General features: G+C 35.8%; 1 protein-coding gene across 2 annotated transcripts in view; it reads right to left on the bottom strand.

Moving 5' to 3' along the window:
- Positions 1-3,165: 3,165 nt before the first annotated feature.
- Positions 3,166-27,313, bottom strand: part of Ccdc14 (coiled-coil domain containing 14) — a 32,677-nt gene continuing 8,529 nt past the window's right edge. For both annotated transcript variants that reach the window (XM_070030040.1, XM_070030041.1), the window contains 8 exons: positions 23,868-24,104; positions 23,656-23,750; positions 21,817-22,330; positions 18,864-19,005; positions 16,679-16,761; positions 14,448-14,666; positions 14,240-14,372; positions 3,166-8,838 (listed from right to left, as the gene is read on the bottom strand). In XM_070030040.1, coding sequence (XP_069886141.1) covers positions 7,902-8,838; positions 14,240-14,372; positions 14,448-14,666; positions 16,679-16,761; positions 18,864-19,005; positions 21,817-22,330; positions 23,656-23,750; positions 23,868-24,104 — 2,360 coding nt within the window. In that variant the 3' untranslated portion in view covers positions 3,166-7,901. The remainder of the gene's footprint in view (positions 8,839-14,239; positions 14,373-14,447; positions 14,667-16,678; positions 16,762-18,863; positions 19,006-21,816; positions 22,331-23,655; positions 23,751-23,867; positions 24,105-27,313) is intronic.

Below are 27,313 nucleotides of genomic sequence, written 5' to 3'. Positions count from 1 at the left end.
CAAACAGTAAAGCTTGGGTATCCTCATCCCATTGTTGCAAGCTAAAGATTTAAAACTATCTCCTCTATATAAGTTGTTCGTCTAGGAGAAGTGTGCTTTGCCAGCTCTTTCTGCTATCTGGAGCCACAACATCCCCTTCTTTTCCCTCTCATAGGCACTTCTGCGTGATTACGACAGCTTTGGCAGGCCTTCTAGCTATTTTGTGGCTTGGTTTTAGAGCTGTCTCTTGGGTTCCCTCCCTCAAATGGAGATTGTACTCTTCTTGTTCGTTCTACAAATGAAAGGGGTAGGGAAAGGGCAACTTATTCTGCTATCTTCACATTGAAAAATCCATGTTTTCAGCTCATTTAAATGTCAGGGTGAAATAAAAACATTGAAGTCCTCAAAGTTACAAGAGATTCTCTGAAGTTAATATCAGACAAAAGTACCTATAGGGAGGGTACCTAGGAGGCAAGAATAAAAAAGGAGAGCAATCCCAAAGTAAAATTGTTTGTAACACTAACATGGCAGGAGTACATTCCCATGTATCCAGTTTCTCAGCTGTTAGGAACCCTCTCCTCAGAAAGGAATTTGGAGCTGGAGGAGTCTTTGAAATCATGTTTCCTCCTTTAGTAAGTTCTAGGCTCTTGGTCCTCAGAAACATGGCCTCTTATTGCCTTTGAACACAGTACACACAGGAGAGAAGAAATTGTGGGTGAACTAACACATGAAACCCATCACAACGTTAGCTGGCTTTTGATCCACTGTTCTTGTTTTTCTAATAACCATGTTACACAAATGAATTTTCCCACAGACTTAACATACTGCCTTTTAAGTGTTTTATTGTGATCCATGATATGTCATACACATTTCTCAACTTTTGGCCAAAAATACAAAATTACAAATCAAATTAATGCTGGGCATGTTATGAACTGAGTCCTCATGACTCATTATTACAAACATCTGATATAAACTTCCAGGGCTGGTTGGGATGTGAGAAGGGAGAAGATGGACCAAGCCTCGTGATAAAATGTGGTGGGGGAAATGAGGAGTAGAACATTGCTCACTGCCCCAAATGGTGAGGACCTATTTATTCAAAGGTGTATTAATCAACTTGCCCTAGTTTCTGTCTCATCTTTCAGCATTCCATCTTCCTGTCCTAAGACAGCAAGTATGATAGTACTGACTGACCTAAAAAGAGACACTTTCCTCTCTATCCATTAAGGCTCTGGGTTTGAAAATGATTTCTTTTCTCTTTTCTTCTTGCCAGACCACAAACAACTACCTTCCACGCTGGTCTGTTCTGCTTGTTTTGGAGCAGGCTGACTTTGAAAATATTTGACTCTGGTCTCCTATCCTACTCTGGGCCTAGAGCTCATAGCCAAGTGCAGAATCTGGAAAGGATGGTGGGCTGAAAATATGTGCATTGGCTGTGTGCTTTCTTCTGAGCAGCTGACAACATTCCTGATTAATATACTTTTGGAGCAGACTCCTGCTCCAAAGTGGACCAAGTTCTTCTCCCAGATAGTCTAAATTACTTCTGCAAGTTACCTTAGAATAACCATGGAGAAATAAACCCTCTCACCCATGGAGCTAATCAGAAGGTACTGGTGTGATCTGTCCTATAAATGTCAGAACTCACTTTAAGCACTACTCTGAATGGGAGGAAAAAACTCATGGAATTTTCTGTTTTAAAATGAGTTTCTGATTGGCTTACAGTGATTCATACCAGTCCCAGCGACTTGGGAGGTAGAGATAGGAGTTTCAAGGTTTCAGGATAGCCTACCCCAAAAGTCAGTGAGACCCTCCCATCTTAGAAAATAAGGTAGGTGGTCAAACTTATAATCCCAGCTACATGGGAGATACAGATAGAGGTAGGAAGGTTAACAGTCTGAATCTGGTGCTGGATAAATGCTCTTGACCCTATCTGGGAAAAAAAAAAAAAAAATATATATATATATATATATATATATATATATATATATATAATTTTAAAGCAGAGAGAATCTGGGGAACGTGGCCTTAATTGTAAAACACAAGCTAGGCAAGCTCTAGTATTCCCAAAATAAAATAAAATTAAGACAAATTTTTTTTCTAGTACTTGGTGTAAACTCAGAGCCCTGTTTTTGCTTGTTCAGCTGGTACTTTACCACTTAGGCCACATCTCCAATTCTGGCTTTTTGATGGTTAACTGGAGATAATGAATCTCTAAGATTTGTTTGCCTGAGCTGGCTCCAAACATTGATACTCCAATCTCAGTCTCTGGAGAAGACAGGATTATAGGCATAAGCTAGTAGTTCTTGGCTAATTTTGCTTTTTGCTGGTTATTTCGAAGATGGAATTTCTTAAACTTTTCTGCCCAGCCTGACTTTGAACTCTTGATCTCAGCTTCCTAAGCAGCTAGTAATGAGTAGCTTCAATAATGACTTTTGATGGAATTGACCAAGTGCCATGAAAATTGTTTTACTATCATTATGCCACAGGATACAGATTTTTAAGAACAATGCCAGGTTAGGTATCTCAAGACTGTAATCCTATCTATTTGGAAGGTGGAGATCAAGAATTGGGCATCTGAGGCTAGTCCAGGCATAAAAGTTCATGAGACTCCATCTCAAACAGTGGCTGGGTGAGGTGGCATGCACCTGTCATCCCAACTATGTGGTAAGCACAATGACTGTGTGTGCTGGGTGCTATATACTTGTCATCCAAGTGTTATAGAGAAGCAGTCCAGGCCAACCTCGGCATAAAGCAAAACACTATCTCAAAAATTAAGCAACAAGGGGCTAGAAATATGGCTTAGTGGTAGAGTGCTTGCCTAACATGCATGAAGCCCTGGGTTCAATTCCTCAGCACCATATAAACAGAAAAAGCTGGAAGTGGCACTGTGGTTCAAGCTGTAGAATGCTACCCTTGAGCAAAAGAAGCTCAGCGACAGTGTCCAGGCCCTGAGCTCAAGCCCCAGGACTGGCAAAAAAATTAACCAACACTAAAAGGATTGGTAGAGTGGTTCAAGTAGTAAGGCACTTGCTTAGGAAGCACAAAGCTCTGAGTTCAAACCCAAATACCACCACTAAAGAAACAATGTCTTCCCTAACTCAAAAGCAAAACATTGTCTAGTACAGTACAGACATATAGACCAACTGGATAAAATTAGTAATTACAATAAATTCAGCATTTAGAGCAGACAAAGGATTTTCACATTATTTTATTTCATCATCACAAGTCACAGAAGGAATTCCATATTATTAGACCACGCTAATAGAGAATGATGAAGAGGTGGGTTTACATAACAGATTTGGGGGTTCATGGGTCCAAGTAATCATAACATTCAGTTGACACTGGGGGAACAACATAAGAAAGCGGGTTGAGGACTCCAGTGCCTGTTTAAGGTGTTAAGCATGTATCATTGAGAAAGTGTCTGAATGTTTTCATTTGTTTTGATATTCTAATGTTCCCATTTCCATTCTTTATGGCCTCTAGGAGCAGAATTGGTGTCAAGAGTATTTTTTTTTAACTGTAAAGGTGATGTACAGAGGGGTTACAGTTACATAAATGAGGTAATAAGTATTTTCTTTTTGAAACAGTGAACTGTTTTTCTCTCTTGACCCCTTATTGGGAGAGAAACTATACACAAACTGTATAGTTCATTTTCAACATAATGTCTAGTGAGTATCACTATTGTTAAGGTGATGTTCAGAGGGGAATTCATCACTGCTGCTTTTGTTCACTCTTTGTCCCACCATTTCTGTGTTCCCCCTTACCCTCTCCCAAACAGATAAACTTATCTGGTGAAAGTGAAAAATTACACTTGGACATGATAAATTATACGAGACTCTAAACATTTACAGTGAGACCAAAGGAGGATATTCTTAGGAAAGGCTCACAAGGGCTCATAGCTATGTTCATATGATCATATAAGAAGAGAATTTATATGCTAAAAGGGGCTCTTCTTATTTGGCCAGAACCTTAGCAATGAGGAAATGGCTCCTATGGAGCTGGATAAGTCCTAAGCTGCCTTAACAGGATGCTGCTCTACTCCAGGTGTGAAAATATTATGACCTGCCACATAATATGATCTGTAATATAATTTTAACTGTACTTTGTCTTATCAGATCCCACCTAGAGTTCATTTCTGGCTTTAAATCTTGTCATTGACAAACTGGCAGACATCAGAAAAAAGACAAGCAGGATGGTAAGAACCCTTATAAATGTTAAAAAAAAAAAAAAAGTTACAGAGTGTTCAGTGCCCAGTTTTCTAAGGCCTTGTCCATGTTTTTCTTCCATGCTCCTGCCCACAAATCAGGGAGAAAGCTGATGGGCTGGATTACCAGGTTTCTAAACAAGTGAATTTGCTTTAGAAATTACTAATTAGAATAAAATTACAAGAAAATGAATGGTAGCAACTCCACAAAGGATAATAAAAGCCATAAACTGGTGTAGGCATTTAACACCAAGGGCAAATCAAGTGAAACCTAGATGGCCATCTGTCAGAGATTTACAGTCATTATTAGCATGTATTAAATGATAGTTCCCAAGGGCCATGAAGGAGTCAACAGTGAATAAATACTGCTCTCCAGAATGGTGCAAGGTAAAGGCTGCTATGTAAACTGACATATACTTCAACAGAGGCACACAGTACTCTGGGTTGGAAAAATGATTAAGAATTTGTCAGGAGGAGCCTGGGCAGAAGTATGGTCCAGACCAAAGGGATATACATAAAGTGATTGGGTCTCACAAGCAGTAGTTGTCACTATAGAAGAGATACTTTCTTTGGAAATGAAAATAAATGACTCGAGTCCTTTTGAAACTCAGGTTGTCTTGGGGAGATCCAGAAGAGGCTAACTGCTTTAAATAAGGTTGAGTTCAGTTTTCTGCAAGGGGTCTATTAAAACATGACAGAAGATGGGAGCTTTGCAGTATTTGTAAGATACACTGTAGTTTTAGAACTCATTTGCTTAAGCAATTCTGAAATCTAAAAATAGGTTTGAAAAATAAGGGAGTATTAGTTTACAAAAGAGAGTCCAACTTTACCTCCAATGTTTAAATTCTTGATACCAAAACCTAACTTTAGAAAAATTGTGTCATACCTTAATAACTAAAACCTAAGCTAGTTTTATAATTCTTTATACCCTGGCCTTGATTCATTTTTATTCAAATCACTTATCCCTTTATTTTTTTGTTTAGTGTGATATAAGATCTTTGAGGACAAGGTGGTCTGTTTTGTTTATTGTATTTTGAGCCTAAAATAGCGTGTGAGCATTAGATATATACTTGGTCATTTGTGAATCAGTTGCGTGCTTTTCAACCAATAAGCTTTGCAACTCAATCCTACTTTCCATGTACTTAGAATAGGCCTTTATAATTTTAAGGCACTTGATACAAGTAAAATGCCACCATTAGTTTTTCTTAAAAAGTATATATCTCTGAAAAAGATTTACTAAGTTCCAAGGCTGGTTGGACTAAGGGAAAATATGTACTGTTTCTTTGATTTTTCTAGTCCTGCTTTTTTTTTTCTTCCCAAGGCACATGACAAAAACTAGAAAATTTTCCCCAAGGCACATCATAGAAACTAAATTTACACTACTATCTTCCCTATCTTTCTACCTTGGCTTTGGCCATAAAATTTTTTCACTCTGTCTGACATCAGGCATACCTAATAGCCCAGGAGGAAGGAATGCTGTACAAAGGGCCAAAAATCTGAACAGACAGGCCTAGCTGGGTCTCACCACTCAGCCTGCTGGCATTAGATCATAACCCTTTTTGTCCAATCATATTTCTACAGGGCTGTCTGTTTCAATCATTCTCATGCAAGAATCTCAATAACAGATGACAGGGCTTGGGGTTTCTGGGCAGCTGACTATATGGAGGCTTGTAGGAAGGTAAATAAGAACTCATTCATGTGCCAGGAGTTGGCACATCCCAATTCTATGTGAACAGAAAATCTTGCACTTAGGACCCTTCTAGACATTGCCCTATATAGCTTTTAACTGGCTGCTCATTTGTATCCTTTAAAATACCCTTCATAGCCAGGCATCAGTGATTCATGCCTATAATCCTAGCTTCTCAGGAGACTGAGATCTGAGAATGGTGATTTAAAGGCAGCCCTGGCAAGAAAACACACAAGACTGTTAGCACCAAAAAGCCAGAAGTGAAGCTGTGGCTCAAGTGGTAGAGCAACAGGCTCTAAGTTCAAGTCCCAGCTGGTGTGCATGTGCATGCGCTCACACACACACAAATGCACGTCCTTTATAATAATGTATATCATCTAATGTTTCCTTGTTCACTGCAAGCTGCTCTAGCAAATTGATCTAGTATGAGAGAATCATAGAAACCTCAATTCACAGCTAAGAGCAGATGTTCTAGATGTGTGACTAGCATCTGAAGTGGGAGGCAGTCTGGTGGGACTAGACCCTCAAGCTATGGATTTTTGCCTCTGCCTCTAGGAAGACATTGTCAGAAGTAAATTGGATGGGAGGGTGTCCACCATGTATCTTCTACAGAAATGAGTGCTTGCTGCTGATGGGAAGAAATCCATCCACATTCTGGAATCATAGAAACCATCTGTTGTCAGCAAAAATAGGCAAAAACACCAAAAAAATAGGCAAAACACCATTTCTTCCTGTATCTGTAGAATTACCATATAATAATCTTAAGGATTTACTAATGTTTATGATTAATAGTTGATATTTGAGAGTAGAAGGACAACTCAGTTTTCTTCCTTGAATTATTTTGTTTCTGAATGTTTATGTTGAGAAAAATAATTTATGTGTACTAAAAGGCAAATTCAAAATGGCAATGAAAATAGTTCAGAATCCTTGAATAATTTTAGACCTAGTCTAGCCTGTATCTGTAAAGGTATCCTGGAGCCAGCAAAATATCCTAATAACAAAGTATGTCCAAGTACTAAATTCAATTGTGCTAGACAGGTGACTTGAAGTGTTAGTGACATCATAAGATTTAGCTTTTAAGAGTTAAAATATGTTGCTTACATTGAGTCAGGTGACTCTGGAATTGTTACAAGTGCTGGTACATGCACATCCATACTGTTAACATATGAGAGTTAGAAGGAATGTGAGTTTGAGGCCAGCACAGGCTACATAGTAAGACTGTAATGGGGGAGTGGCGGGGGGGGGGGGAAGCTAGTACAAATAAGCAGGGAGACCAATACAGTTCATATTACTTATGAAACAGACATTGTCTAAAGAATTTTTTAAAGTATATTGGTCCTTAAAGGAGAATTAAAATCAGTGCCAAAATTTTAAAATTCCATCATATCCAATACAAAAACTCAAAATCCTTTAATAAAAAACAAAAAGGATAAAATTGGTTGCTAGGATTTTCAGTCTGACTTAAAGAATATAAAATATGCATCCAGGATAAAAATATATTAAATTCCTAAGATTTTAAGGACCATAAATTGAGGATGTTATCCATATTTTCTTGAACCAATTAATGCCTTTTATGAGGTGGACATATTGGTACCTTTTTGGCACCATGTCATTAAAAAACAAACAAATATCCTGAACCAGGAAAGAAACTCTAGTTTGAGTATAATTGTTCATAAAGATTCCCTTCCCATTATCCTTTCAAACAACCAGAAATGCCTTCAAATTTCACCTTTAACCCAGCAGTTACATATTAATGGAAGAATTCTATTTGCTAAGCATTAAATTAAAATGTTACAATAATTTTTTAGTCCTCTAGAGCTTTAGTCTCAGCAATCTGTAATTTCTTATGACTTTTTATAGGCTAATATATCCCAACATTAAATCTATTATAAGATTAAACATTAAATCTATTATTTCAATTTATTGTTCCATAATTAATAACATAAAAAGAATTTCTCCAAAGAAGCTTAAAATACAACATTAATGTAGCAAAACTCTAATCTTAAAGAGGAAGCACTCAGTTTTCTTCCGAATTCATTTCTCCAGAAGACCAATTCTTAAGGATTTTTGGAGTCTAGTTATGTTGGCATCCAAAGCTGCCAGGCCATTTCTGAAGTCTTGTTCATCATGAGAAGTGAACGTTGAGAAAGAAGAGATGCTCCAGTCTGACATCAAGTCAGAATTTAAACAGCTGTCATCGCAAACAGCATTAGCATTGCCTTTCCTTTGAACGCTGGTAGCATGACAAACTGCTGGACTGTGATGTGCAGTCTGGTCCTTTGAGTCCTCAGTGGCAGCAGGAATCTTACCAATTGCTTCCTTTATTTTCTTGAGGAGTTCTATGTCTTCCACATCAGCTGTGCTGGAAAGGTTTGGATGTACATCTTCTGCTTCGTTTTTTGAAGAATCAACTGCAGGTGCACACAGTTTATTTTTTGTTTCAGAGATAAATGTACTGTTGCTGACTAGTTGTGTTGCAGAAACACTTATCTTGGGCTGAGGGGAGACTCTTTTAGGAAGTGGTAAATGCTTTTTAGAAGTGCATCTAGCCAAAGGAATATAAATTGTATTATCCAAATTACACCCTTCAATTAAAGTCATGGTTTCACATTCCACATCAGAACCCTGTTTTGAAAGGATAGAAAGATTCCCAGGTACAGATATTCCCTCCATGGCACTAGTGTCATTATGTGGAAGGCCTTTGGGAGGCAGAACATTTTCATAAGGACTATTTAGATCTATGGTTTCCTCATTCTTAATTGTAGAAAGTAGTTCTGAATGTACAAAGCTGTCATTTGTTTCTAATTTATTTAGGTAGCTCATTATGGAAGTGTGAAGAGGGGCTGGATTCTGTTCAAGTTGCTTATCATAAATGTTCAGAAGTGATCTGGTAAGGTTATTCCCAGGCTTGCAACGAGCAGTGTCCACACTAAGATCTGAGAGCAGCTTTGCCATGCTATTCTGTAAAGTTCTGCCAAGAAGAATTTAGTAGCATAATTATCAAAATTTTACCTGTTTTAGTCATTAATTTATATATATGTCTCCAATCTTTAAAAAACAACGATTTGAAACAAGTGTCTGATTCTTAATATGAACCTAGCTATAAAAAGCACAAAATCAGGCAACATGCTCTGGCAAGAGAAAAATAAAATAACAAGTGGTCTTTAAAAAATGTTGGATTTCAGAAAATCTATAAAGGTTCATAATATTTTTCTCTTGACGAACAGAATGACTTATTCTTGAGCAACACTGCAAACAATCACTGAGTAAAGACAAAAAAAGAAAACCAACCTAATAGTGGTAAGCTAAGATACAAAGCAAAATGGAAAATCCACTACTCATTTGCACTGGAATCTAGTAAAAATTATTTCCTTCTATTCAAAATGCAAAGGATGCTGGAACAATACTGGAAAAAAGTGGATGGTTATAGACAATTATCTGTCATAATTAGGTAAAAACAGGAAGCACCAGAAGAGTACACTAGAAGGAAAACCACATAGGTTTAGAAGTTAAGACAGCATGGAACTAAATCCTACTACCATCATTAACTATGATCTTCGGCAAGTTATTTGTTCTTTCTGAATCTCAGTTTCCCATGTCAAGCTCCTCTCTGAATTATTACAAACTAGAAATTTCTTTCCTAAGAGATCACTTAAACAACAGGTACAAAAGCAAACATGGAATGTCTAAGGTTGACTATAGAGATTGGATGATGACCATACAGATTTGGCTGTATTGTCAAGACTTTACTGCTTTACCTTCTAATGTTAAAGTGGTTATACCAATCCAACTGGTACTTGAGATGTTCCCAAATGATTAAATTGCAAAAGATGCTACCAAACACACTATAAATTACCAGCATGGATCAATTTAGGTACAATTAAGTTTAAAGTTTAAGCTTTTAAATTTAAAACACAAAGCAAAAATTAACATCAACAAATACATGTGGCACTTTAAAGCTGTTGTTGAGTCTTCAGAAAAACAGGTGCTACTAACATATTTAATATTTGTGAGACTGTACTAAATCTACCCATTATGATTTCATAGTCATTTAAACAGTGCAATTAATCACCCATGAGGCAGGATGTGGCTAGCATAAAAGAGGTTTTTAAAAAAATGGAAAAGAACTGACAAGAGAATTCTTGAGTTGTAAAAAGAGACCAAAAATATGTATCTAACATTTTAGACATTAGACAATTCTCTAAGAATTGGTTACCTTCTCTTTCTACATTAGGTTAAATTTTAAGAAAAGGAAGGCTACAATCGCAAGCAAATTTGTTTTCATTCCCAACAAACAAATGAAAAGACAGGCAGATGGGGGTGTTAGAATAAAGAAGAACAATTGTGTCTTCTACAACATAGAAGACTCCCTCAATAAAGGATCATCTTTAGAGAGGCAGTCTTTTACAAACTAGGGAAGCAAAGCTGAAGAGAGAATGAAAATTCTCGCTCAGGTTACAGCCCAGGACATCAGGTGAGTTTATTCCTTTAGACTTCCATGTGTATTTATGGCTAGAATAATTAAACTAATACTCACTCTGAAAGATTTCTTTTTTTGTTATCAAATTTCTTGGTAAGTGCTTTGTACATGCTGAGTAAAAGAAACTTGAGTTTGATCACAGAACACTGTATGTGTGTATGAAAATAAAACCATTGGGACCCCTCCTATGGAATTAATATATGCTAATAAAAAGCTTAAAGCACACACATACATAGAACATAACATTTAATAAATGTTTGTTAAATAAACAAATAAGCAAACATCCATCCATTCATCTAGCTCAGATGAAAAATGCTAAGGTTTTCAACATAGTTCATTTTTCTACAACTGAGATGGGAAAAATTAGGAAAGAACAAAGGAATTTCCAATAGGAACTTACATTTCCAATAGAAAGTGTACTCTGCCTGACTTATGCAAATGTAACCCGTTTTTAACATTTTCAAATAAAAATAAAACAACAATAAACGAAATGCTGACAAGGAATCAATCTACTGACACACTGCCATCTCCCCAATACTACAAGCCTATAAGCTCTTTAATGCCATTCTAAAGTAGTATCACTTCATACACCGTGAACACACCTTGCTAGTAGCCTTTATTCACGCCTTCTATGATCTTCTGATTACCCAGTTCTACAAAATTGCACATACTACACTCCAAGTTTCAGTCCCAGTAGAACTATTGTAGGTTTATACTCTCTCTGTGTTTAAAATTTCTCCTTGTTCTAAAAATGTTATCCTAAAAAAAGATTGCATATATATTTGAGACTGTGATTAGTGTGACAATGAAGACAGAGAAAAAAAATCAGAAAACATTGGCAATTGTCTGAGGACTTTAATATGCAGACATGAAAACTTTTCATGGGTTAACTTTTAGAGCTTTTATCTTTGAATCATACTGCAATTTTATTTTTTATTTTTTCTCTAAGCAGAATAATTTAATATACATCTAGAATTTTTGTATTGCTTTTAGAATCTATTGGCAAATGTTTATTTTCTTAACAAGTTTGGTTAAGAATCAAATGATAATATTAATATCCACAAATGAACTAATAATTAAACTTTTTAAAAAACATATTTGTATGTTATAAAGTTCGATTCTACTTTGTAAATTAGCATTACAATGATATTATATGCATGCATTCTTTGAAAAAAAATCACACACAAAATAAAAGCTTTGTTCAAGTTAAAAAAATTAAAAATGCCCTTGTAATTGTAAGCCCTCTGTACAGTATTTTCACAATAAAAAAAAAATTAAAAATGCTAAGGTTTAACTGGGTGCTAGTGTGGCTCTTGCCTGTAATCCCAGATTCTAGGTTTCAAGAGGCTGAGATCTGACAACCAAGGTTTGAAGTTAAAGTCCATGAGACTCTTAAATTAACCATCTAAACGCTAGAGGTGGAAGTGTGGGTTCAAGTGCTACAGATCTAGCCTTGAGTGAAAAAGCTAAGAGACAGTGCAAAGGCCCTGAATACTGGCGCGCGCGCGCGCACACACACACGCACACGCGCGCGCGCGTTTAATTAGACTCAATTAGGAATAAAGCTGTCACCAGAAATAAACTATTTATCAAAAACCATGTGTGAGAAAGAATGTAGCTAGAACTAAGGAGATGAGATTTCTAAGCCCAGCTCTGGCATTAACTTAGTAGCCTTACTAGCCTTAGTTTTCCCATCTATTTTTCCCTTCAGACAAGAGAACAAATCAAAATAACAAATATGGAAAAGACTTGGAAAAATAATCAAAGCATTTTATAAATAAGATAGTTGTGATTCCATATGCATCAAAAGAAGGAAAGAGAAACACCAAGAAACAAATACAGATTCTGCCCGGAATTGAACACCAGACCCTGTGGAGCCAGGAAGGTGTGCTCTAATGGCATTTGGCTACATTGACTTATTTTTCTTTTCCTCCAAGCACCAGTAATGATTGCACAGTAAGGATACAGAATTATTAGCCACCCTGATATGTGGTTAATATCAACATTATATACATATATTGAAATACCAAATTATAGGTCAGAAATATGTATAACTATTATGTGTTCCTCAAAAAATTAAAAAATATTAGAGATATAAATGCTAACTATTCTGATTTCACCATCACAGTTTTATTAATCTGTCACACTACACTCTATAAATTTGTATGGTTAATCAAAATATTCATAACATTTTCTAAATATTTTCTCAGAATTAGGACTTTTTTAAAAAATTGGTTTATCTCAGTACTGAGCACATTTTCCACTTAGAAAAGGTCTATCAAAATATAACCCATTGGGGGAGGAGAGGTCAGAGGGGAAGGAAAGTGGAAGAAAAATGAGAGATGGGGTAACAATGTTCAACAAGAAATGTACTCATCACCTTACTTCTGTAACTGTAATCCCTCTGTACATGACCTTTATATTTAAATTAAATTAAAAATATATAACCCTTTGCAAAGTCAAGGAACATCTGTATTTCTTTCTCTTGCCAAATTGCTCTGAGTAGGACATATGGTACCACCTTTAAGGATTGGTAAGAGTTTATAACCTTGTCTTGTTCCTCACTCTGAAGGAAGTTTTCTAATTTTTCCCTATTAGATATGATGTTAGCTTGTCATGTATGACTTTCATTGTGATAAAACGATTCTTTCTGTACCTAATCTGTTGTTGTTTTCTAATCATGAAAAGGTGTTGAATTTCTCTGCAGCTATTAAGATAATCATATGGTTTTTAATCTTTTATTTTGTTAATGTGTTACTGAATTTACTGGTAAAGATCCTGTTATAAGTTTGAAGAAAACTACTCTATTAAATGTAAAAAAAAAGATTTTGTATTAACATTATTTTGTTTATAAAACAATTAAAATAAAATAAAACAATAAAATAAAAAATAAGTAATTGAGTATATATATATGTATATATATATATATATATATATTACTGCCTTGTCTGCTTCCCTCAAGATTATAATTCAAAATGGATCTATACTGAGGATATAGACTATTTTATATGTAAAACTTTTATATTCTTTTTCTTCTTGATTATTTATATTTGGAATTATGTACTTCTAGGATCATTTAAAGACAGGATCAGATATGATTTTTTCAGGCATAAAATAACTAACTTCTCTGGGATTTAAAAAAATTGTTAGAAATCTAATTCTTAACACATCTCAAAAGAAAACTGGGGGGGAGCGGGGGGAGGATGGGAAGGGATGGGAAGGGGAAACAAAGGAGAAGGCTACAATGCTTGATAAGAAAAGTACTCATTATCTTGCCCATGTAATTGTAACCCCTCTGTACAGTATTTTCACAATAAAAAAATAAAAATTAAAAAAAAAGAAAACTGAACTGTGTGAAGACATTAGTTTTACTTATTTGAAAAAAGACTGGCTAAAGAACGAAGATATTATGAGGATTTCCGCCAACTCATTTTTTTTTAACTGATAAAATGAAGAAAATGAGAGTCAAAGAGATTTGAATGACTTACTCAAGACCAAATGGCATGAGAACTTAAGAAAGCTAAATGCTCTTCTTGAATTATTTCTTAGTTTCCTGAACAACCTTACATACCTATTTTACAAATCAGGTTTAAGAAAGGTAAAATAATTTATTCAAAGTTGTTCAGATAACATGCAACAGACCTGAGATTCTATTTAGGACTCTCAGACTTCAGAACCAGAGAGTTTAACCATTTTGTTATATAATGGAAATCTGTTACTTAAGATTTACAGTTTAAAAAAGCAGTTAGACATGTTTAAAACAGGAGAAAGCATTAGCAATTAGAGAAAGAAACACTGGCAAAGTAAGAGAAAAGGATACAGGAAAGAGAGCAGATCTGACCTTATTTGAACTTTACAAATGCAAAAGCTGGGTTGTGGAAGTCAATTTTACCTGGTTAATTCTCTCAATCGAGTTACCTCGGCATCACGCTGGCGTAGTGTTATTCCCAATATCTTATTTTCTTTTTCAGCAGTTTCAAACTTAAACTGGGAGTTTTTCACATTGACCAGGGCTTCTTCCAATTCTAAAACAACAAGAAAGTTTTCAGTTTTTTTAATTCTTTTTAAAATGTGACTAGAACCGTAGTCCAAACACATACCAATTTTTATCCTTGTCATTTCAATGTCAAATTGCTGTTTATTTTCAAGAAGAGTTTGATCTTTGTCTTTAAATAAACTAGTAAATTTTTTATTTTCATCTTTCTGATTTTCAATCACTTTTAAGAGCTCTTCATTTTTACTCTGTAGTAATTCCTGACTCTTTATTGACTCCTGCAATTGATTTTGTAGTGACATGTTCAATGACTGAAGAGAAAACACTGTAAGACAAAACAGATCAAGTAGTAATTTCCCAATATTAAAAGACTGCAAAAGATTTGTTTTTATTAAAAGCAAGCCCTAAAATTTGATTTTAATCATGTGCACTATGTTCTAAATAAATACTACATGCATTTTCAAGTCATTGGCAGAAGTCATGCTTTTCTTCTCCAACTGATACTTTCTAAGCATTATTTTTACCTTTTTAAATTAAATTATTTGCAAAGCAAATAATTCAAATAATTCAAGTGTCACAAAGTGCCAATGACACCCTATGATTCCCTCACTGTGCCCTGGCTCTACTATTATTAACAATAATTATTGTTAATTTTTATTATTTGTCCAGAAAACACTTCTATATATAATATTTTATATAAAAATGCATATATTTAGCCAGGTGCTGATGGCTCATGCCTGCAATACTAGCTACTCAGGAGGCTGAGATCTGAGGATCGCAGTTCAAAGCCAGCCTAAGCAGAAAAGTCCGTGAGACTCTTATCTCCAATTAGCCATCAGAAAACTGTGGCTCAAGTGGTAGAGCACTCACCTTGAGCTCAGAGACATTGCCTAGGCTCAGAGTTCAAGCCCATGACCAACAAATTTTTTTAAATAAAAAAATAAATGCATATATTTAAACATAAAAGAATCATATTATACTCACAAGTTCTCTTTTTTTTTTTCCTGTCAGACTGCTAGAGACCTATCACATTGTTTGCATGGCACCATTTCTATATATAAGGTACTATTAGAACATGGTTTTACAGAAGTAATCAGACACGGTCCCAGTTCTAAACAAGTATTTACAAATTGTAAGAAATATACTAAAATAAGAAGAAAACTAACAATAATGAAAGTGTACAAGAGAACAAAAAGAGAAAACCTAAACTTTTTTTTGTTGTTGTGTTTTTGTCAATCGTGGGCTTGAACTCTGGGCCTGGGCACTGTCCAGCTCTTCAGCTCAAGATGAACAGTGTACCACTTGAGCCACAGTTCTACTTCTGCTTTTCAGGTGGTTAATTGGAGATAAGAGTCTCACAGACTTTCCTGCCTGGGCTGGCTTTGAACTACGATCCTCAGATCTCAGCCTCCTGAGTAGCTAGGATTACAGGCATGAGCCACCAGTGCCTGGCAGAAAATCTAAACTTATATGGGAACTACTTATCCCCTGACTTCTTCTTTTGGCCTCCTCTCTCTTACTCTCCCTCCTATCCTCATCTTTGGTTTACAGTAGAACCAGAATAATCTATCAGAAATTATAAAGTCATTACTTTCATGAAGTGATTGCGCTTCTGGATGCTCTCATTTTTCTTATTGCTTTAAAAGAGATACTTATGTATTAAGACATTAATCCTCTTTTCATGTATCAAAAAAAGACCTATCCCTTTTGATGCTTTAAATGTATTTTACTATTCAGAAATTGACAAAGAAATACTGAGATTATAAAAAAAAATTCTTAACTTTTTTTCAAAACTGTTAGTTATTTCTCTGTTAAGTGTTGTGATCCATAAAGACAATTTGGCAACTGAGGTTTGTAGAAAAAGAAAAGATCAGTGCTATTTATCATTTCCTACTAACACTTACTAGGGAGGGTGAGGAGAGAGGGTAACTTGAGCCCAGGGGATTAAAACCAGCCTATACAACACCTTGAGACCTTGTCTCAAAACCAAACATAATAGAAAAAGAACATAAAGTCTATTTGGTGATATCTGTCAAAATTGCATGTGTATGCCCAGACATTTGTATCACAAATTCTATTACTATAGCCTATAAAAATGTTCCCATTACAGCTGGAGGCATGACTCAAGAGGCAGAGTGCCTGCTTAGCAACTGTTAAAGTCCTGAGCTCAAACCCCAGTACCATCAAGCAGAGGAAAAATAAAAAGAAAGAAACTAATAGATGTGCACAAAGACATATTAGATAAGGATTTTCATTTCATTGTTTGCACAAAAGGGACAGTACTTTTTTCAAAATTACAAAGACACTAATATCAATCCTTACAGTTCTTTTACCTACATTCAAGATTACATTTCATAGTACTAGATGCCTTTGCAGTTATTTCTTGTTCTCTGAGTCGTTGATTCAAAATTTTCAGTTGCCTAAATGAAATAACAAAAAACTATGAATGCAAGAATATCAAGTCCATTTAAGTGTACATTTGACAGTCTATCAAAAAAGACAAAATGAAAATACACAAAGCTACCTAGTAGATCAGCAGAAGTCTACCTCAATACCCAAAACACTATCTTGAATTTTAATACAGAATACTATTCTAATTTAAAAGACAACCCACTTAAGACAAAGGAATTAGAAATACAATTCTCTTATTAATATTTTTTCAAAGTTTGCTTACTTTCAATGGCTTATAGTATTATTCTTTTGTTTCACAAAATATACCAAAATACAAATAGGCTAGTTTCTAGTTCCTAAGGGAGACAGTATACAGTCTACAAATTAGGAGTTTGTGATCTAAAATCAAATGGCCTTGGAGTTAACTCTGCAACTTTTAGATATAAGACCTTGCACAAATTATTTAACTTTGCTGAGACTTTCATGGAGCTGTTAGGAAGATTTAAAAAGAAAACATGTATCAAGAATAAAATGGGGCGAGGAGTTGTGGGGAGGGAAAGTGGGGAAAAAAATGAGGGAAGGGGTAACAATGTTTTGACAAGAAATGTACTCACTACCTTATGTATGTAACTGTAACACCTCTGTACCTCACCTTTATAATAAAATTAAATATTATACAAAGAACAAAACATTCAATAAATGTTTGTATTGTATACATTTACTATCAATTTTTTGTTGTTTCTTTTCCTTGCACTACTGAGATTTGAATTCAAGTCCTCATGCTTGTAAAGCAAGCCCCTTGCCATTTGAGCTATACTTCTAGCCCTAGACTATATAATCTCCAGAAAAATAATCCTAAACAAATAAATCTTACTGTCATGATTTTGTAAGCTGCAGATCTATTAAGTTTAAGATATTTTCCAACTTGGAATACTATTTTCTTACTTTCTATCAGGTCCCTGGTAAGTACCATCTCTGACAGTGTCTATATCAACAGTAACACTTTCTTGGGACACATTCACAATGCACTGCAGAAGCACAGGAAAATGTCTCCAATTCCCTGCCAAGTACACTGATGAACAGACAAGGGACTCATCACTGAAACACTCAAAGATAACATTAACAATATATTTGCAATTTCTTTTATATTTCAAGATTAGACCACTGGTTTGAATCTCTCAAATTAAGAGTATGGGGCTGGGAAGGTGGCTCATTGGTAGAGCTCTTGCCTTGCATGCATGAGGCCCTGGGTTCGATTCCTCAGCACCACATAAGCAAAAAGAAAAAAAGCCAGAAGTGGAATTGTAGCTCAAGTGGTAGAGTGCTAGCCTTGAGCTGAAGAGCTGAGGGACAGCGCCCAGGCCCAGAGTTCAGGCCCCACGACTGGACCCCCTCCCCCCCTAAAAAAAGAGTATAATTACAACAAGATAGCAAAGAAGAAAAGTATACAAAAATTTAAATGAGGGCTAGGAAGGTGGCTCAGTGGTAGAGTGCTTCCCTTGCATGCATGAGGCCCTGGGTTCAATTCCTCAGCACTACATAAACAGAAAAGCTGGAAGTAGCACTGTGGCTCAAGTGGTAGAGCACTAGCCTTGAGCAAAAGCAGCTCAGGGACAGTGCCCAGACCTGAGTTCAAGCCCCAAATTGCCCCCCCCTCCAAAAAAAATTTAAATGAGTTATTTCCTATTTCTAAGTGTGATGTTGCTACTAGTAGTTAGCTACTAGCAGGGGAGAACTGTGTCACAGACTTTTATATTAGGAAAGGCCATGTGTCTTATTTTATACTACAAAATGATAGGGAGATAATCAGTTCTGGTCCAAAGTATGTGAATGCACTAATATTTATCGATACTTTCTTTTTTCCCAGAAAACACATACTAGACAGAGGATTCATGAAGTAAAAGGAGCTTGTATCCTCAGACAGAGACAGAGACAGAGACAGAGACAGACAGACAGACAGACACACACACACACACACATCAGACAACTTAAGAGAATGCTAGAAATCTCTGGAAAATGGGGAAAAGTGGAATAAAGTAAGACTAAAATCAGTTTTCCAAGATAGTTCATTTGAAATCTTGTTCTGGTTATGGATCTTTGCCTTTAGACAAAAAAACTTATAAAATCTTACCGTCGCAAGTGAACATTTTCACTTCTTAATGGTTGCATGGCCAGTGCTATTTCAACTTGGGTATTTATGCTTCCACTTCTTGCTAGAAGCCCAGATATGCATGCTTCCAATTCTGCTACTAACCTCTGAATTTCTGAATCCTCTACAAAAGGTGGAAATTAATAAAATCAGTATTTTAAATTGATTTTAGACAGGATTATTAAAATTGTTACTAAAAGAGAAAAAATGTACACACTTGCTATATACTTCATTTATTTATGATCTAACAAATCACATTTTTCTCTTTTCTTGTTTGCATTTGCTTCCTTAGAACAGTTCTAAGAAAATTAAATTCCACAAACTAAAGACTAATCTTAGATCAGAGGACTATTTAGGAATTTTTTTTTCAGTTAAGTCAACTAGCGGTTGACTTACCCATCACAGGTAGTTTAGACATGTTTCCTAGTTCAGATTTACCGAAGGTCTATAGTAAACTCCTATGATGTTACACTAGGAATATTTATAGTTTAGCTTTTGATTTTGGTGCAAAAATAGTTTACGTTAGATTATCTATATGTCAAAATAATAAGTGACGGTTCCTTAAAATAGTATTTTATAAAACTGACCATATTTTTATGATTTTTTAAGAATTAATTTGCATGTGGCAAACAGACACAAACCAAAGGTAAATATTAAATCTTTTATACTTTTCCCCTCACTCCCATTCAAGCTTTCTGTGGACTAAAAATATTTAGAATTATGTATTAACTGATATAAAAAAGAAGCTGAAAGTATATTCAAGTTACAATATTTTATTTGACTGAAAGAATTTGTAAGATCTTGATGAAAAGTATATGCACACATTAAATAAGATGCCTAATCACTGAGCAAACTCCTCAGTCTTTATAGAATGCTTTTTCTCACAGGCTGTGGGAACAAGGACTTTCTAGAGCTACAATCTTGGTCAAATCACTCAACTTTAAAAAAAATAATGTTTTTTAAAGAAGTATTCACTTAAATCAGCACATACTTATTAGGTACATTAAGTATATCATGTTGTACTGACACTATATAGAACTTGTGGTGAGAATACTGAAAATCCAGAAAATAAGAAGACTATAATACATTGTTATAACTATAGTTACCATATTGTACAATTTATCTCTGGAATTTATCCCTTCTATCTAACTAAAATTTGTATCTTTTGTTTGACCCAAGCCTAGGTTTCTTCATGGTTATAGGAAAATAATAACAATACTACATTGCATTGCTGGGAAGATGAAATAAGATATTCTTCTCCAAGCCTCCATTTCCTTATCTGTGAAATGGGAGACAATTATAATACTTCATAAGGTTTCTGTGAGGATCAAATAATAATGTACAGAAAATACAACACAGCGCCAAGCACATGGTTTTCAATAAGTAAAACTAAATACTGTTACTATTATTGTTGTTGTTATAATTAAATATTTTATTAAGTCGGTAGCAACAATTTTTATTAAGTAGTTGCATAAAGGAGTTAAATTCCCTAAGTGGATAGTCATAATTTGAAAGTTTGAAAACAAGACAATTTGAATATACTAAAGCTGTAACTTACTATTTCCACAGTACTTTTGGATTCTGTGTGTGTCAACCAACCTGTACATGTTAAGAATTCACACAATCAAGTCTGGAAAGTACGTAACTCATTCCAAGTATAATTCATCACTTTTATGTGTATGTGTGTGTGTTATATATAAGAAAATATAAGGGTGGAAGGTGGGAAAATTGAGTGATAGAGGAGATGAGATTGATTGAACATACTGTAAACGTGTGGAAACGTTATCAATGAAATCATTCTCTGAATTACTAATATAAGCTGCTAATACATTTTTTAAAGTATATACATACTATACATATTATAAAATGAAAGTAAGTGATTACAGTCTGGCTCACTCAAGAACAGTCTGACTCACTCTTGATTTAAGAGAAAAACCTTAAAAGTAAACTAAAAAAGGTATGCAAATGTTTGAGTTACTTCTCAAAAAGCTCTTTGTCAAATACAGTTGTTGGTTATTAAAGAAATGATGGAGAAGGAATTTGAGGTTGTTTTCCCCTGAAACTTTTTTGTGCGTATTAGTTGTGGGTCTTTTTTTTTTTTTCCTGTCAGTCATGGGGCCTGAACTCTGGGCCTGGGCTCTGTCCCTCAGCTCTTTAGCTCAAGGCTAGCACTCTACCACTGGAGCTACAGCACCACTTCCAGTTTTTTCTGCTTATGTGGTGCTCAGGAATTGAACCCAGGGCCTCATGCATGTGAGGCAAGCACTCTACCATTGAGCCACCTTCCCAGCCCTAGTTGTGGGTCTTGAACTTGGGGTCTGAGCACTGTCTCTGAGCAATTTTTGCTAAGGTTACTGCTCTACCACTTTGAGCCACAAAGCCAATTCGTTTTGTTTGTTTTTTTGTTTTTGTTGTTTATTTGTTTTGAGTAGTTAACTGGAGGTAAAAGTCTCATAGAGACTTTTCTACACAGGCTGGCTTCAAACTGCAATCCTCAGATCTCAGCCTCCTGAGTAACTAGGATTACGGGTGTGAGCCACTAGTGTCCTGATTTTCCCTCAATTTTTTAAATAGCAAAGAATCAGCCTATAGTAGGAAGTTAGTCATCTTGAGGGATCATCTAAGCACTATAATTTTATCTCTATAAATTCTCTGAATCTTTTCAAAATCCATTTGGATCAAACAGAATAAATACACACTGCAAGAAGACTGAAAATCTGATATTCTCTAGTATATTTCAAATCCGCAGGAAGGGATCAAACCTAAAAAGTAATAATATGACCAACAGAACTCATTTCCTTATCAGTTAGAAACATGGAAAGCACAATAAACTCTATGTCAATTATTCTACATTTGAATGATGGCTTTGATTATACCACTGCTCTTTAGCATAACACCATGTTTGAGAAAATTATAAAGAAAAATACTCATCTACCTTGTTCTGATACCAGGGCCTTGAGCTCTCCCAACAAGTAGTTTATAGTTCTAACTTTTTCAGCAGTCTGGTTCACATTTTTTGGCTTCTGTACATCTTTGACTATTTTTGCATCTTGTACATGTACATTTAAACACTTTCCTTCATTTGTGGTCTCTCCAATTTGTTCTCTGGCACATCTTTCTTCTCTAGTGGCCAAGAAAGCTGGCTGTGACTGAGTGAGGCTTCCACATGTCTGAATGTCCGGGACAGTTTCTTTTCCGCAAGATGGAAACAGAGACATATGTGTCTGAAAACACTTTACTAGGTCTGCTTCTTCAGAAATTGTTTGTTGTGGCACAATCCAATTAGTAAGATTCAGCTGCTGCAATGTTGGAATATCTGCTTTTTCATTTGGGGGCAAGCTACATTGAGCTCCAGGATGGTTATTAAATGAATTTCTTGGAATATTGGGGAAGTTCACAGAAGTTGTTTTATCTTGTGGTGCAAACTTGTTATCATCTGTTTGAACTTCCTAAAGGCAAGCCAGGTTGAAAAGAAACCTTTGAACATGTGAGCACTCAATTCCAGGTACTATTTATAACAAACTAAAACAGAAATAAAATAATTTTCTAACATTAGATAACTGTTTTTTTAAAAAATATTTGTAGCTTAAAAATAAGCTATATTTGGAAGTGGTGCTGTAGCTCAAGTGGTAGAGCGCTCGCCTTGAGCTGAAGAGCTGAGGGACAGTGCCCAGGCCCAGAGTTCAAGCCCCACGACCGACAAAAAAAAAAAAAAAAAAAAAGCTATATTTATCCTGAGCACAATAAAGAACTAGTATTTTAAAGCTTAATTAAAACACTTCTCAATATGGGGACATTATAAAACTATGACTAAAACAGTATTAACAAATACATGCTTGAAATGCATCAAAAATTAATCCATTTTGGACTAAAACATTTCTACTTTGGAAAATTACCTTCTAAGAAAACAAGCTCAAGCGTATAAAAATCTTTCACAAAAATATATTGGGCTGAAGATGTAGCTCAATTATAGTATACTTTCCTAGCATAAAGAAAGCTCTGGGTTCAATCTCCAACACTAGGAGAAAAAATACTCCACCCCATCCCCTTATAAACATGTTAGAGTGGTAGAAACTTGGCTGTTACTCAAATAGCTAGTAACAGACGATAGTATAATCATTAAATACAGAATTAACTACTTACTAATAAGGTATATATTAAAAGAAATATAATAACAATTGAAGAGCAAAATATAAAACTTATTTTGTTTATAAGTCCTTCATTATTATTACGTATTACATTAAAAAGAAAGTAACCTTAAATTTAAACACAAAATAAAATGTATATAGAGAATACAATGACTGAGAAACAGTATCACTATGGATGGTGTGATGGCAGACATTTTTTATAGATCTCTTCTCCTCTAACTTTTGTCCTTAATAATCAACTAAGTATTCTCTCTCTCTCTTCCTCTCTCTCTCTCTCTCTCTCTCTCCTTTTTTTTTTTTTTTTGGTCAGTAATGGGGCTTGAAATCAGGGCCTGGGCACTGTCCCTGAGTTTTTGCTCAAGGCTAGTGCCCTCCTACTTTGAACCACAGTGCCACTTCCAGTTTTCTGGTGGTTAATTGGGAGCCTCAAGGGCTTTCCTGCCCAGGCTGCCTTATGGGTTATCAGGATTACAGGCATGAGCCACCGGAACCCAGCTGAGTATTTTCTAAATTTAAAAAAAAATGAAAAAATAAAGTCTTCACACCCTAATATGTTAAAAATCCAATCAGTAAATTCAATATGCCACTCCTATGATAATTACTCATACAGTATATGAAGTACCTACAGAATGAACCAATGGAAGGCAAGGTGGCCGCTGAGGTGAACAGGCTGGAGTGGAGCTACCAAAGCCACAACTAGAAAGTGCTGCTGCCTGAGATTCTAAAGGTAAGAATGTGGGGGAAAAAAATCATTCACATCTGACATTGCTTATACAATAACAAAGCAATTTAATAATCACTTATATTCAATTTTCTTAAAAACATCACTCATACTAACCAGAACCAGATGGAGTATGGCAAGATACAGCAGGAATCCCATTAGGGCTTTTCTTTGAAGACAAGTTATTCATCAGTGACATTTGAGTCTGTACATGCTCACAGAGGGCTTGGTATATTATTGGTGAGTACATTCTATAATGATCTTGTAATGACCAATTTTGCACCATATCTGATGTGTCTTTTTCATGTTTAGTCGAAGCATCTTTAGGTATCTGCTTCTTACTATCAAAAGATACTAATGTGGAAGAGGAAGAAAGTTTCAAAAACTTTTACCATAAGATCTTAAGAGGGAAAACCATTATCAGACATAGTTTAATACACTTCTGTGAAGTGTATGATGTATATCACTCTGTAAAGAAAAGCAGCCCAAATATCCAAATTCTTTTAAGAGTAGATAATGAATTGATTTTCCTTAGTCAAAATCGTCTATGTTAACTTTTAAAAATCCTTTTTAAATGCTCCCTCTTTTAAAAGTCTAATGAAATTTTCACCTGCTTCTTAACCCACTTCATTCTTTCATGGGAAAATGGAATCAGGAAGAAAGTACATTCTGTAATAACATCTCTATGCTTTGTCAGTTTATAAAACACAATAAGAAAGTCAGAGCTTTGAGATAAATCAGTAAAAAGAGCACAATTTATATACCACTGAAATAAACATCTTAGCTTGGCATTAGAAGTTTCTCCAAGCCTGACCCAAACCTGCTTTCTGTCTTTTCATCACCCTTACCTCAAGTTTTTCATTCTAGTCAAGCCAACTTAGATACCCAACAAGCCTTTTTTGCCTTCCTGTAACAATGCTATGAATCATCCATTTCTACCCACTCACCAAGGCTTGCTTGAAAGTTTCTCTCTTCTATGAAGTTTGTTCCAATTCAACCACACTCCAACCTAGCAATTGTTCTTCACTATCCCAAAGCACATACTGTCTATTTAAATCATGTATACCATTGTCGTACACTGCTAAAGTCCTCTCTGTGACTGAACTATAAGCTTCTCTAGACAGCGAAGTATTTTACACTTTATTATTTCCTTCACTAATCATCATACAAAACACAAATATGTTATTTGTTTTTTTTTTTTTGATTGATCGTGGGGCTCGAACTCTGGGCTTGGGCGCTATCCCTCAGCTCTTCAGCTCAAGGCGAGCGCTCTATCGCTTGAGCCACAGCGCCACCTCCAGTTTATTGGAGATAGTCTCGCGGACTTTCCTTGCCCGGGTTGGCTTTGAACCATGATCCTCAGATCTCAGCCTCCTGAGTAGCTAGGATTACAGGTGTGAGCCACCAGTGCCCGGCTACAAATATGTTATTAATAAACTAATAAGTGAAAAAATTTCCAACATAGCATTGTTCTATAGATTACAATAGCCATGTGTTGGTGGTTTACACCTGTAATCCCAGCTTCTTGGGAGGCTGAGATCTGAGGACTACAGTTTGAAGCCAGAGTGGGTAGGAAAATCTATGAGACTCTTATTTCCAATTAACCACACACAAAAAAGCTGGAAGTAGAGTTGTGGCTCAAGTGGTAGAGCATCTAGACTTGAGCAAAAAAAAAGCCCAAAAATCAGGGACAGTACCCAGACCCTGAGTTCAAGCCCCAGGACTGGCACAAAAATCAATAGGTTAATAAAATATATATTAGAATGAAAATACAAATTTGATTTCCCTGCCTAATAAGATTTCTTCTCTAAATGAAGGCTCAACACTATAACAAAAAATGAGTGCTCTGGCAGATCATAGGTCATTAGAGTAAATAATAGAAAAGTATATATATATATATATATATATATATATATATATATATATATATATATACACACACACACACATATATAAAGTATATAGTATCTACTGAAGCCAAGCATACTGGTAATCTATGTCACTCCCATGTATATGCCTAACAGAAATGAATGCTTATGTCTCTTAAAAGATGTATGCTAGCTGAGTAACCTTGAGCAAATTTTCATCTTAATCTCTCTTTTCACTAGAAAAAAAAATGGTGATAAATAAAAAGACTATCATTTCTCCAGAGCACAGTGATTTCGCAGCTGGCTAGGAGATTTCTAAAATCTGCCACTGCCAAAAGGAGAGGCCTGATCTCTAAGCTGACTTCATACTGTTACTTCTGTGCAGATATTTCTGAGATAACAGACATACCCATAAGTCACCCAAAAAGAACCCACTTGCTCTGTCTGTCTAGACTACCTTATAAACCCGGTAGTCACCACAGGCTGTGGACACAGCTTTTGCAGGCTCTGTCTCTATACTGGGAAGAAGCCCAAACTCCTGTAGGTAGCCCACTGCCACGCCGACCCCAGTAGAGTCTGCTTAGCATGGGAAACCATCTATCAGACCATGATAGGGGCCTCGAGACCTATCTCTGAGTTTTGGGACTTCACCAAAGTCTACCTCAGAGAATGGGGCTTTACAGAAACCTATCTCCAAGTTTTGGGACTTCACCGAAGTCTACCTCGGAGAATAGGGCTTCTAAGAGGCCTACTCCTGGGAAAAGGCTGGCAAAACCCCTGGAAAAGATGTGTTTCTGCCTATCTTTTCCTCATAAGAGTGCCTATTAATCTTTTACTGTTTCTACTGTTCATTGTACTTACTCATTGTCAACATTCCCTTATTCAAAGCTCTTTAAGAGTGTTGACGACTCCAATATCTGATGAGTGTCTTAAAAATATGACTAACTCACCAGAGTTAAGTGCTACCCTGAAACCCCTCTTATGGAGGCTAGTAGACAAGTTATAAGTAAATATAAAAGTATTGGGGGTTTCACAAAGTCACTCCAGCAGAAGGAATTGTAAGAAATTTACAAAAAGTTGTAGGTGCGGCTAGAACAGAAAGAATGTATGGCAATTGCTGAGATAACTACTTAGGAGAAAGAACTTCCTCATTTACTAAGAGACTTGCTAAATCTAAGTCTCCTTGGTGCTTACTATTAAAGAAGGAACAGGAAAGATCTTAATGGGACAGTTAAGGCCTCTATAGAAAAAAGTAGTGGTTAATTGGTGACAATCATCGAAACCAATTGTATTTCTTAAAAATAGAGGTAAAGCTGGAAACAAGTGCCTATCAGGCGACCAGTTGGTGACCACCCAAGGACGAAGCCCTGCAGCAAGGTTGTGTAACCTTTTGCCCTTTCAGGCGACCAGCTGGTGACCGCCCAAGAATGAAGCCCTGCAGCAAGATTATGTAACCTTTTGCCCTTTCTTATGGAGACTTTTGATATAAAAGTTTGTTATCCTCTGCATTAAATCGCACTCAGCACTCAGCATCCACTCCTAATGTGTGTGAGTTGTCTGTTTGCCATCTCCCCGTCCTATTCCAGGTTCCTCCCCTAGGTATCCTTCGTCGTCCGGACAGAACCCGGTCCGCGGCAGCCCACTATGTAGGGAACATCACAGCAGAAACTTTAGAACCAATACTCTACAGAATTT

Source organism: Dipodomys merriami, unplaced genomic scaffold, assembly GCF_024711535.1.
Source record: "Dipodomys merriami isolate MVZ:Mamm:240054 unplaced genomic scaffold, mDipMer1.0.p SCAF_2, whole genome shotgun sequence".
NCBI lineage: Eukaryota > Metazoa > Chordata > Mammalia > Rodentia > Heteromyidae > Dipodomys > Dipodomys merriami.
The sequence above is the reverse complement of the archived record's forward strand: the minus strand, read 5'-3'. Positions and strand labels throughout refer to the sequence as shown.